This window comes from Epinephelus fuscoguttatus, linkage group LG20 (genome assembly GCF_011397635.1).
Source record: "Epinephelus fuscoguttatus linkage group LG20, E.fuscoguttatus.final_Chr_v1".
In the NCBI taxonomy this organism is placed as follows: Eukaryota; Metazoa; Chordata; class Actinopteri; order Perciformes; family Serranidae; genus Epinephelus; species Epinephelus fuscoguttatus.
The window spans coordinates 7,936,076-7,949,611 of NC_064771.1; the positions used below are offsets into that span (position 1 = coordinate 7,936,076).

Consider the following 13,536-nt stretch of genomic DNA (forward strand, 5'->3'; position numbering starts at 1 on the left):
CATGCCATCACAGAACATCCAACACTGACACAGAAGGCTGTGGATGTGGGTCCACCGACAAAGTGGGGATGAGCAGGCATTGATATACTGCAAAAGCATAACTGAATTCTTGAAATTCAGTTGGCTTTTAGTGCCACTCCAAGATTTTCAGTGGCCCCATCTGGCCACCCCTATAAAAAAATGTCTGGGGGCGCCACTGGCCGGAGACAGCCTAGCAAGCATGTTGTGCGGACACAAGTCTGTGCAGCCGTTTAATTTAGAAGTGTTAATGCCAATAACCAGGCTTGCTTTCTTGCTTGGAGGAGGCAGAAGAGGAGGGGAGTGGGGTTGGGGGGGTGTTGCAATTTACCGATACTTGACTGAGTTCTGACGCCAGCACTGAAATGATGTAAGAGACGGAGGGAGGGAGAAAGCCGAGAAGGAGGAGAGAAGAAGTAGAGAGAGGAGGGAGGGAGAAAGAGAGAGAGAGAGAGGGGTTCACAGCTCTGATATTCTCCTCACTTTCGGAGACCCAGACAGAGAGCAACTCCCCAGCGGGTATCCTAACAGAGGTAGGCTGGCTTTTCACACTCCCTCCCTGTGAATATATCAAGAAAAATAAAATATGTTAAAGTTATATTTGAATTTTATTTGAAATAATTAAGAGGATCCACACTGAGCTGAGTGCAGCGATGGTAGGGTGTAATTCTTAACATATAGAGAACATACCACATCCATTTGGAATTCATTATTTCTGTGTGGGTGTCATGTTACCAAGTTAGATGCGTCGTGTAAACGGCAAGAATGACTCTAATCAGGATCATTTTTTCATGACTAAAATCTGTCAAGTTATTCGGACGTGTAAAAGCCTGCTAATTAATTAATGACGTGACTGTGACGTGAAGATAATAGCTAATGAGCCCATTTGGCTTATTTGTTTCTCCAGCCTAACTTTGACTCGAGCAGAACTGACTGGGTCTCCAAGAATCAGCACCTTGGACAGCGACTCACTCAGCGGCTCTCACGCGCCGCTCAGCCGAGGGAGAGCGCACAGAGCCCGGGCACCCATCAGCTCCCCTCCCGCTCAGGATATGGTGCTTCCCTGTCACGGCTCCCCGAAGGGTCGCAATGGGCTTTAGTTTGTCCATTGCATACTAACAGCCGAGAAATGCCCTTGACAACAGTCTGCACAGAGTTGTATTCAGCATGACGGCGGCACAGGAGACTGAGCGAGCAGGGGAAGACTCGGCGGCGAAACTTACACAAGACTAAACCCTTGCATGTTTATTACCCACAGTTGAAGTGTCTTTGCCAAAACACAAGACTTGACTTGTTCACACTACCATGGGGATAAGGCACCTTTTGTTGCTGCTGATATACCTGGACCCGCTGTGCGTGCTGAGCGCCGCTACAGGCGGTAAAAAACCCAAGCAGGGGGGGCCAAGAAAACCAAGACCCACCACGGTCCCCACGGTCGTCCCGCCGAAGACCCCGCCGCCGCCGCCGCCCGCTAAAGATCACGACACATGCCTGGGCTACTACGACGTGAGCGGGCAGTATGACAAAATGTTCGAGTGCAACAACACGAACCACCGGTACTGCTGCGGGACGTGTTACCTGCGCTTCTGCTGCGAGTACAAGAAAGACCGGCTGGATCAGAAAGCCTGCAAGAACTACCAAACACCGGTGTGGGTGCAGACGGCCGCCCCGTCGCCCATCCCGACCGGTGAAACGTACGATCCGAGCATGGATCAGACGAACACGGCGGTCTATATCACCTGTGGGATCATAGCCTTCATCATAGTGTTGGGAGTGTCGGTGAAAGTTGCGTACGACAAAGCTACAGAGCCGCCTCAGGAAATGAATATACACAGGTGAGTGGGTAGAAGAGTTTATAATCACATATAAGAATGACTACACAAATGTGCACTCCACTCAAATAATTTCTTTAAAATGTTCTCTTAATAAGATAGAAAAAGAAACAAAGTCCCATGCCAAAGCTCATTGTTTGCCTGATATACATATATATAGACCATGGCTGGACAGACTGTCATACATGTAGACCTCTCTGCAGACAGGTGTCAAAGGTCAAGACTCATGTCAGAGACAAGTCTACCAGTGGTGTAGGTTTTGTTTCAACATTGGGGGGACACATATGGAGAGGGGAAGGGGGGGTTCCTCATTCTGATGAATTTTTTTGCACCACGTTGTATCTTTTCTGCAAAAGCTTATGGTGTACATGTCTTTAAGGTTGTCAGAATAAAAGTGCTCAGCCAGTGGTGTAGTGGTAGTTGATGAGGTGGGTGTACTACTAGGTAGGTGGGTAGATTACCATGAAGGAAGTTGGTATACTCTCCTATATATTCCTATGTATTTTTGGCTGATATATAGGTGGCTGTACTGTAAATGGCTAGAAAAAAAGGTGTGTATACCCTGCATACCTGTGTATACCCTCCACTACACCACTTTCGTAAGCTACTGATGTGTTTAATGGGGGGGACAAATGCACATGCTCTAAATAATGAGTGAGGGGGACCATGTCCCCTGCATCTCCCCCCGAAATCTGCGCCTATGCCAGAGTCTGTAGGTCACAGTGTTTATTTCCCTGTATCCAAAATAATGAACTAGAAACCAGGCTGACAATGTGTTTGAAATTAATTAACAGATTGTTATCTAAAGGCAAAGAGAGGAACACTTTTCAGATCAGATTCTATTAGATTTGCAGCAGATGTTAAATCCCAAAGAAGTGTTTTGGCATAAAAGATAAAAATAATTACGGAGGAGTTGAAAGAGAACTGTTACAGTGATTGTGGTGCTCATGAGGAAAGAGTGTGTGTGTGCATCTGCTCTGTGTGGGAGGGAGAAGCACTGATGGCCAACATTTATATTGGGTGGTTGTTAGTTTATATAGCAGATACAATTAGGGCTGGGCGATATGGAGAAAATCTAAATCACAATGTTTGCGACCTTGGTATCGATATTGAGACGATATTGTAGGGTTGACTGTTGGTGCTTTCCCAAAATACTTACACAGTGATATTTCTAGAGGTATTTATCAGTAATGTGACTATAATGACTACGCTGGTAAGGGTGAATAATATCAGCTAGAACAGTCTCGTACATAGTGTTATTACCTGAATTTCTAACTTTAATACTGTACCTTGACAAGTATCCGTACCTGACACTATTTTGAAACACTGACATTACGGGCAAAATTTTTATTTGACAGATAAATACAACAAGGATATCACATGACAATGACGACTTTTCTTGGTTAGGAGCAGAAACAGTAAAATTATTGTAGGAAACATTAACAAAAACAGAGAGCGAGAAAGCGCATCTGGTACCAGTGTATCGATACTGCCGATAATGAGTATTGAAACCGTTTCAAATATACAAAATCTATATTAGGGCAAAAACTAACAATTATTGTCATAGTTAATTAATCAGTTGATTATTTTCTCGATTAATTGATTACTGTTTGGTCTATAAACTGTCAGAAAATGGTGAAAAATGGTGATCAGTGTTCCCCAACGCCCAAGATGACGTTCTCAAATGTTTTGTTTTGTCCACAAACCCAAAGATATTCGGTTCACTGTCATAGATGGGTAAAGAAACCAGAAAATATTCATATCTGAGAAGCTGGAATCAGAGAATTTTGACTTATTTTCCTAAAAATTACTCAAACCAATGAATCACTTATTAAATTAGTTGGCGATTGATTAAATAGTTGACACTCAATCGATTAATTGATTAATCATTGCAGGTCTAATCTATATATATATATTGATAAAATGATATTTTTGACTACACTGCTGCTAAGTTTAGAAAATTATAGCGCTTTACTGTAGTGCAGCCTTAAAACAAGTAAAAGACAACTCTTACAATATTATGATATCCAAAATACAAGACGATATCTATTATATCATGATAGTATCATGAATATTGATATATATTCCCTCACCCTAGATGCATTCTTTCTTTTTTCCCATTAAGCTGGGATAAAAATAGAGTCTTGAATCTTTGAATCAAACTGTAGCCCAGATATTTTGCTCATGAGGCAACTAAGTCAAGGCAGCCAGCTGTCAAACATCATACTTCACGACCCCATTCCTCCACCCCCGTCCCCACCCCCACCCTTTGCACATCAGCACATGGCTGTCTGGTATGTTCAGGTGGGGATTTGACAAGAATGTTTAGCAGAGATGGGATACCATGGCTAATGATTGCATCTCACCTCCTCAGCTGGCTCCTGCTTCCTCCCGGGGCTCCACCATATGAGAGTTACCACACAAGAGTGGACCACATGTTGTAGACTGTACCTACATCAGTGAACAAACGCTGACACACATTATTTCCTCAAGATTGAATAGCTTTTTTTATTGGATGCATTATTCAACACTTGAGCAATCTTAAGACTGTGAATAATGGATAGTGTTAACGTTAGGGGGCTGTATCAAGGTCGTGTGACATGCATGCACCACTGCACATTCAATAAGGAGCAGGAAGGAGGGGTGGGGGGGCGAGGCTAAAATATTCATTTAAAAGCAAAGGTTACGTCGGTGATACATTTGTCGTGCAAAAGCTTTGAGCCGCTGCAGTGCTGCAAAAGTAATTTGATTTCCTTTTTTCAAAAGCAACGCCAGAAAAAGCAAACAAACACTTTTTGAACTTTCTTTCATCGTGATTGCTTCTCCCTCTCTTCCACTCTCCCCCCTTGAGGGCTCCATCCTTCCATATGCACCTGGTGCGGTCTGAAAAACATTCAAATTCAACCCAATTAGACAAGATACTCACACACATCCAGTGTTGTTTCTCTTGCAAATGAACATTCGTCATGTTCCCAGACGTAAAAAAAATAAATAAATAAAAAATCACAGAAACAGAGCAGCCCTGAATTACCCATAATAGCACAACACTGTCTTAACAATTAGCAGCCATTCGGTGCGTAAAAAACAGACATGCCATCACTTCATTTTTAACTGAGTTCAGCTGCACTAAGAGCAAAAAAAAAAACTGTACAAAACGAGAAACATGCTGCAGTATTAACATTTGTTCCTGTTTTTTTTCTCTCTGCTTCCAGGGCCCTTGCAGACATCCTGAGGCAGCAGGGGCCCATCCCCATATCGCAATATGACTGCGAGAATTTCGCAGCGATGAACGGCTCACCCAAAGACAACACACCAGTCAGAACCTCATCCAAGAACCACTACACCCCTGTTCACACCTCCAAATCCAACCATGGTAAGAGCTCTCCTCTCTCTCCACTCGATGCTCAAAGCCTCACAAGCATCCACTAGTTTATGTGTCATTGGTCAAACATAGCTTGAAGGCAGATTTGAGCGGTGCAACCCTTTGCCCACATCCCTCTCAGTGTGTCTGTGTGAAGCTTTTGCGATACATCGATTATTTCTGTGCAAAATTCTGCATTCCCCTCCAGAGAGCACCCACTGCGCTCACCCTTTCAGCAGTGTAATCTCCAATGTTAACATCCAGTAATCATCCGATTTGAGCGAGAGAGTGCGAGGGAGAGAGCGACAGGGAAAAAGAGGGGCCTGCTAGTGGAGATAATTACAGGCTGGCAAGGTAGCGTGGCCCCGCAGTCTCTGACAGGCTGGAAGTGATGGCCTCTCAGTCACTCGGTGGGTGAATCAGACGCGGCGCACACACGGCGTGATTTAACCCGACGATTCAGAGAGCAGGCGGGGAGCATAAATCGGTAATATGGCCGAAAAACTGGAAAAACAAGAGTGCAGGGGAAGGCAGGCGGTGGCGGCAGGTTCCTCGATAAAGCAGGTGTTATCAGATGGGAAGAGGCAAAGACACTCGGGGAGAGGGACACAGATGGAAAATAATGAGATATTAGAAACACAAAGGAGTCAGTGAGATGGAAAGAAAACAAAAGACGAGCGCAGGATGAGTGAAGAAATATTCTATTGGTGAGGATCTTGCAGCCGTTAAAGCACCTGAATGATGGTATGTGTGTAGTTACATTTATAAAAGATGTATTAACACATATGGGTATGATACACCAAACTACATTTATGACGTGTTTCTCTGGTCTTGGTGGCCACTCAAAGCGCTTTACAAGACAAGCACCATTCATCCATTCACACACACAGTCATACACTGGTGGCCAAGGCGACCGCGCAAGGTGCCACCTACTACAGACTTAAACATTCCTGTGGACTCACACACTGATGGCACAGCTACACAGCTGTTTTGGGTTCAGTATCTTGGACCAAGGACGCTTTAACATTTTAGACTGCAGGGGCAGGGATCAAGCCATCGACCTTTTGATTGGATGACCGCTCTACCTCCTCCAAGTATTATTGGGTGAAATGTCACTGTCCAGTGAAAAACATATTTCTCTAAAGCTGCCCATCTTAAATGTTCAAGTAAAACCAAAGGACTCTTATAAACTGAAAACAGGGCTGTTTTTCTTAAGTCATGAAACGTGGGCATTTTGGAGATAAATGTTTTTCAGAAGACGGTAACACAGCAGTCCTTTGTTTCTGTAAAACTGCTGTATTTTTCCAAATATAGTTTATGAACACAGAAGAACTTCAGTTTTGCTTTTGTCATGAAACAGAGATTGCATCACATTCTCTGCACTCTATAGTGCACTGATACGGTACTGTACGCGTGTGTGTTACTTGCTCCTCCTCCTTACTTACTTCCACTCTACAAAACAGCAAAACGCTGTTCACACTATTAGAAATAGCAAAAATGGATCTTTTTTGGTTTAAGAAACACAGCCGGTTCTTACAGTCCTTCAGACACTATTAGTGGTAGTAGATAGCAAGGCAGTTAACCAGGGTAATTATTTTACAATATAATACATGATGTTGGGAAGGCTACATTGAAATGTAATAGGTTAAAGACAAGTGGTTACACTGTTAAAAATGTAATAAGTGCAGCATCGGTGGCTGAGTGGTGAGAGCAGGCACCCCATGAACAGAAGCTCCATCTTTGCTGCAGCGGCCCGGGTTCTATTCTGGCTTGCAGCCCGCTGCCGCGTGCTACCCCACCCATTTATGCATATATATTGAATATATGTCTTAACATAAGTGTTGGAGCTACACCAGATCCGTCTTGGTCTCAAGTCCACTTCTTGGTCTCACCGCAGACTGGAACAAAGTTTTTCTCCGTTTCGTCTCGGCCCCAGAGAAAGAGGACTCTGGAATTTTTTTTTCAAGACTGGCCAGGACCAGAACTGCACCTGTGCAAAAAAGAGCGTTGAATAAAGATGGTTTTAGTTGATTTCAGTTCCTTAGTGTTTGTATTTCTTTGTTCATAAAAAAACTAAGGGAAATTCACACATAAAATTAACTTCACATCATTTTGATTATTTTATCAAGACATTTTTCACCGTACACCAATACATAGAGACATATATACTGTCATAAAAGAGGTGAAGGAAGACAAATCTTCGTTTCTTTTCTGTGAGAATGAGAATGTGGATCTTTCAGACCACTTTAAGGAGTACCTATTGCTTGCATCGCTCACATTTTATCAAAGTGTGTCATGCACTGTGGGACTCGTATGGTCTGACCTTGGTCTTTACTTGGTCTCAACCTTTCAAAGTCTTGGCCTTATCTCAATCTAGATACACTTTGGTCTTGGCCATGACTTGGTCTTGGTTCAGGTGGTCTTGACTACAACACGAACCATTAGTCACACCCAAACCAGTGATTATGCCTCTATAGAGGTACATGCACATGTTTGTATTTTTTCAGTACGTTATCTTGATTTTAATAATTTGAAATAATTACATTTATCTCACTGCTCTCATGGCGGTGTGCCACATGTGGTTCCTGGGGGATGTTCCCACCACAAAATGGAACATTATACCCACCTCAGCTCCTCATTTTATTAATCACACATGTAAATATTTAGATATTTATAAAAGTCTTTTGTTGTATGAAGTACAGTGTGAACAGGGCGTTATAGGATGTAAAACAGGATTTTTATTGACCTATGCTGGATATGACAGAACTGCAGCAACCTTTCTGAAGTTCTGAAATCCAAACATCACAGCGCCTGATACAGTTCATGTTGCTGTTACGGATGATTGAAGCTACAGGACAACAAAAATATTTTTGCGTCTTGTTCTCTAAATAATAGATGGTACACCCTTTCAGTTTTATTTGGGCAAACACAAACGTGTGTGTCATGTAAAGTTGGCCTCTTTCTGCCACATTGCCGCCTATCAAACGCTAGCTGGGAACATTTTCTTGCAGCTCAGTGCTGGTCGCGACCACAGTCTGCTGTTCATTCACTGAGTGTCTCCCTCGCTCATTTGCTGCATCAGTCTATTCCTAATGGTCACTAGCTGGCCATGCAGGGGACATGGCTGATACGCAGATGCACGTGGCAGGCTGCCTTCAGTATGACCTTGCATGCATTTCTACTCAGCAAAGGTCAGGCATCACTTTATCTGTCTATCTGCCTCTGTGCTTGGCTGCGACTATTTTGCCTGCTTGCACACAATCGCTGCAAAGAGAACACAACTCGGGCCGGCTCAGCTCAGTCTACCACAGCCAAGCCCCCCTTCATCAGGGACCACAGCAGTCCTGATGGGGTTGGACATGAAAGGCAGTGACAGCCCGGGCGAAAGCGTGGTTAATGTGTGCATATAAATTGGGAGCTCCGCTCGATGCCGTAACAGGCTCCAAGGTGCTGCGGAGAGGGAGCCCACTCATAGAAAATGCATATTCATGTGCGCCTAAATGGGCATTTGGCACAGAGCGGAGAGGCAGGCCTCTTAAGGAGAGGGTCCTCGGCTGGAGTCATTGCTACACTCCACATCCAGGGGCTTTTTGAGACACTTTTAAATGAGGTGGAGAGACCTCATAAAGCAAGTCACTAAAGGGCCCAAGAGGATCCTATCAACTTGTGTCAAGAGTGGGAATAACATCCATTTCTCCTTTGATCCTCAACATGCAATGATGCCCAGTTGCTCTCAGCAATAATCACTTCCTCACCAAAGTCATTTCTTTCATCCTCAGAGCTTTGTTTAGGCTCAATTCTAAAAATACATGCTGATTTCTTTCTTTCTTTTTTTTTTGCAGGCCTTGTGTAGTGACATGGTACCCTTGGTGCACTGCAAAACTTCCCTGCATTTTTAGAACGATATATTCCTTTTCAAAAAAGAAAAAAAAACCCAGAGCCCTAAAGCAAAAACAGTACAGACAGCATAATATGATACCAGCGCAAGTGCTGCTATTTTTATTCGCATCCACTCTGCATTGTTGTGGGCTCAGATCCTCTTTTAGGTCGGGGGTGTAAACACAGAGCGCCCCACGGCCACAACAAGGAGCAGACCTTGAAAGGGAGAAGTAGATACCTTTACAGGAGTTCGCCTTTGGTTAAAGTAAACAATAACCGCTTCTCTGAGTAATGCAGTTTGGCCCACAGCTCTCTTCAGATGAAGTTGATTTATTTAGTGCTCACCACAGGCAAAGATTTGCCTCTATTTTTTTGAAAAGTGTTGCTCGGTTTCCTCTCTGACGTTTTCTTAATGCGCAGAATGATGAAATACAGTTTTCAGGTAGTGCAGAGAGAAGCTGTTTCCTCTGTCTCAGTTTACTCAACAGAAACCAAAGAAAAAACAATTACTCCGTTATAGCAGTTCTGCAAAAGAATAGGCAAATTGGATTATGAGTTATGGGGCTGCCTTTGCCGCACCAGAAGAATCAGACCAAAGACAATGTTGGAGTGTATGCTCGTGCAGAGGTTGAAAAGCCTTCAGCCAGCATCTATAAGTGTCTGAGCTCCTATACAGCAGTGGAGGGATTTGAGCAGTCGGTTCATTTAGTTTGAGATGAGCAGCCTCCCATGCTTAAAGGTCAGCTGCTGTGGACAATTAGAGGTCGTGATGATAGAATAACATTTCCAGCTATTTAGCAGCTTTGACATGACCTTCAGATATTTTTAAAGCACGTATTTGCTTGTGTGTGTGCGTGTTGTGTGCGCTCTCTGAGAGCAAAAGAAGGTTTGCCTAAATAACAAAACAGTGATTTAATTACTCTAATTATTTGCCAAAAGGCACGTTTATAATGATATTCAGTGAGCCCTCCTGCCCCACTACCACACACACACACAAAACACCTCCCTCTTCTGCCTGCAACCTCCCTCCAATTAATCGTTAAAGCGTGCAGGTATAACATCTCCACTGTGACCTCGCCGGCTCCCCATTGGCCACATAATCATCCCCCACATGTTAAAAACAACATTTCGATGCTGACTGCATCAACATGTTTAATAGAAGCTTCCTCCTGAGTGCACCTGTGTTAAACCTCAGCATCTGAGAGACCCCGCCTAATTGTCTCCTGCCCTAGATCTCATTATTGCCCCTTATTATACAGCTGGACCTCTGGCCCCCTGAGTGTACATGCGTGCATGTGAGGAGGTTTCAGGTGTGGAGGCAGGGATCCATCAGCATCTCTTTCCAGCAGCAGCACTGGTTAATTACGGGCTGGTGTGGATCAGGACTTACTGCACTGCGCCATTAGTTTCATGAGAGTTCAGGGGCAGGGTTAAAAGAAAAGGGGGCATGTATTAGCCAAAATGGCATTTAAAGAGCTCCAGTGTGCATCTCGGACTGAGGATGATAAAGATATGGAGATATGCAATGCTGAGCTCCAGCTGAGCGACTTTATTGAGATGATGTACACAGCTCTGAGTCCACTCCAGCAGATCAGCATCTGATAATGCTATAAAATCAGTATACCATGTAAATTACCCCTGCCTGGCTGTGTTAAAGCTTAATCGACCTTGGAGTCGGATAACCTCCCTGATGCCAGCCGTACAGTACCACATCCAGACCGGTTCATGATATAATTATCGTATTATTCACATTTTTCCCCATTCTCTGAGGTAATTCAGAGGTGTAGGTGTCCAGTGAAGAAGTCTGATTAAAAAAGTATTACCATATGAATCCTCAGCGGCACCCGTTCATTTCCATGGCTCTTCGTTGAGGTGAAAGTCACGATTTTCTTTGTATCAAGGACGATAAATTCATAATGCGTAGCCTTCCCCCTGCAGGCTCTTCATGCTACCTCACCTTAATGAGCTGGGAATGGGAGCAGGAGGAAAGGAGGGGATTGCTTTTGAAGGGTCTCTCCGATTCGAGGGTTGTCGCAGTGGGTCGTGGAGTGGCCTACCAATGACAAAGGTGACAAAGGAAGACAACAATAGCGTGTGAGCGTTTGTCACACACAGACTTGCTGGTGTGATTGAATGGGAAAATAACCCCAGCAGATAGTCTATCTGCAGCCATGACAGCAGCGCAGGGAGAGGTGTGATTGAGTTCAAAGTGCATTGGTATGTGGGTGGTTGAAACATATTGCCTTTTTTTTTCCTGAGCATCATTGCACTGTGTTTGCTCGTATGGTTCACTTTTCCGCCATTTTCCCTCTTATCTGTGCTTGAGGAGAAGACACCGCAGGGAAGTTCTCCATTTGACACCATGAAAAAGACACAACTGGTGCCACTGAGAACATGAGGGAAAAGCCCACACACTTTTTTCTTATCTCTAACAGAGGCCCTGCTGAACTTTCTGTGAGCTTAGTGATCCAGAGCCTTTGCTTGTGACCTTATAAAGGTGAATTCCTGTGATTATAGCTGAAACAATCAGTTGAAAAATTGATTGGTCAATTGCCACAAAAAACTCAGCAGCCATTTTGAAAATAAGCTGTTCAGATTTGATGCTTTGCTTTGTGTAAAACAATAATTTAAAGGGGTAATCCAACACGGTCTGGCACCCTGTCCAGGGTGTACGCCACCTCTTGCCCAGTGTCAGCTGGGATTGGCTCCAGCCCCCCTGTGACCCTTCAGAGGATAAGAGGTTACAGAAAATGAATGGAAAGCCAACATGTTTTCTCTCCCAACTTGTCAAATATGGCAGCTTTGTCAGTGTTCCTATGCTTCAAACTATGACGCTATAGCTAGCCCTCTAGGGACAGCATGTGGTTACATGCAGTGTAAAAAAATAAAAAAATAAAAAAAAGATTGTCGCACAATGTACTTACATTAGTAAGTTAATGACTTTGTCACATGATGTATGTATGTGACATGTTTTTAACTAATGTAGTTTAAAAAAACAATGTTTGCGTGTTGTGTTGCAAAAATGTACAGCAATCTGCTGGGTGAAAGTCCTGTGTTTGTTAAAGGTACCCTCATACAACAGTTCATATGACATCTCTCAAATTAGTGCCCCAAAAAATGAGCTATGAGCAAAGTTACATACTTATTGTAAAGTCACATAGATTATGTTTAGGAAGAGAAACATAGTTGGGTGTTTTTAGGTTCAGGCAAGTAATGTTAGGTTAGAAAGAGAAACATGGTGATGACATACCTTAAAACAACTCAAATTTAACCTGGTTGGTTTCCAGAGTTGGGTAGAGTACTTTGATTACTTTTTGCAGTAACGAGTAACTTAACACGTTAGTTTGCTGTTTGAGTAATCAAATACTTAAGTACATTTTCAAACAAGACATCAGTTACTTCCGTTACTTTTAGAACACTGGTCCTTCAGCTCCGAAACAGCAACGGCTGTCCTTTGGTTCTAATAACGGAGATAATGTTAAACCTATCGGTCTGACAGAAGCCACGGAGCTTGTGGCTCGCTACGTGGTCGGAGAAATGCTGCCGTTGTCTACGGTGGAGTCTAAATAGGACTCGCTGGCAGACATATTTCAGACTCAGGACTTGCATTATGCCTGGTACACGCTACACGCTGGTACTCACCAATTATCCCCGGTCGTCTTTCACGGCGTGTGTGATGTCATCGGGTTATTCTTGTCCTGTTTTTATTACTTTGACTATTATTTGAATCACTGTGTGACTGTTCATGTGCCGACATGTTGTTGTAGTCACCTAAAAGCGTCAGCAGATGGCAGGAGCTACATTTGAAGCGCCATATGTAAACTGTCAAGCTGTCGTTCTGTGTTTCTACTGGTCAAAGTGACGGCTGTGATGGGAGAATTGGATCTCAGTGAAGGGCAAGTGGTCCATAACTTTAATTTTGGAGACAAAAAAATGTAGGCTTAGCGCCCTGTGGTCCATTGCCCAATAGGAAATATAGAATACTCACTTACTTAGTACTTTAAAAGTGCTTGAGTTACTTTTCTCAGGGAGTAACGAGAAGTACTTTTAAAGTAATTGAGTTACTTTACTCAGGGAGTAACGCAGTAAAGTAACTGGTTACTTTTTTTTTTTAAAAGTAATGCAGTAATGTACTTTGATTACTTTTAAAGTAACCCTTACCCAACACTGTACACCACCTCCCTTCCCTCTGCTTGGACTATCTGGCTTTATGTATTACATCATTAATGAGGATGAGTTTACATCAGGGTTAGTTAAAGGCTGGACAGTCTCATCCAGACGTGAAAAAGGGTGCCATGTGTGTTGAAACCTGGGAATGAGGATGGACTGGGAAATCAACCAATTTTACACATCAAGGTGCATTTCCAGGTGTTGGGAAGTTCTGCTGCATGTGGAAAAAAGCCTTTAGTGTCTTTAGACGGAGATGTGTGAAGTCTGATCAGTGTC

At 43.4% G+C, this 13,536-nt stretch overlaps 1 protein-coding gene across 11 annotated transcripts in view; it reads left to right on the forward strand.

The window, feature by feature from the left end:
- Positions 1–446: 446 nt before the first annotated feature.
- LOC125880435 (protein shisa-6) overlaps positions 447–13,536 on the forward strand; it is an 84,525-nt gene continuing 71,435 nt past the window's right edge. For all 11 annotated transcript variants that reach the window (XM_049562911.1, XM_049562912.1, XM_049562915.1 and 8 more), the window contains exons 1-3: positions 447–551; positions 926–1,853; positions 5,063–5,223. In XM_049562911.1, coding sequence (XP_049418868.1) covers positions 1,324–1,853; positions 5,063–5,223 — 691 coding nt within the window. In that variant the 5' untranslated portion in view covers positions 447–551; positions 926–1,323. The remainder of the gene's footprint in view (positions 552–925; positions 1,854–5,062; positions 5,224–13,536) is intronic.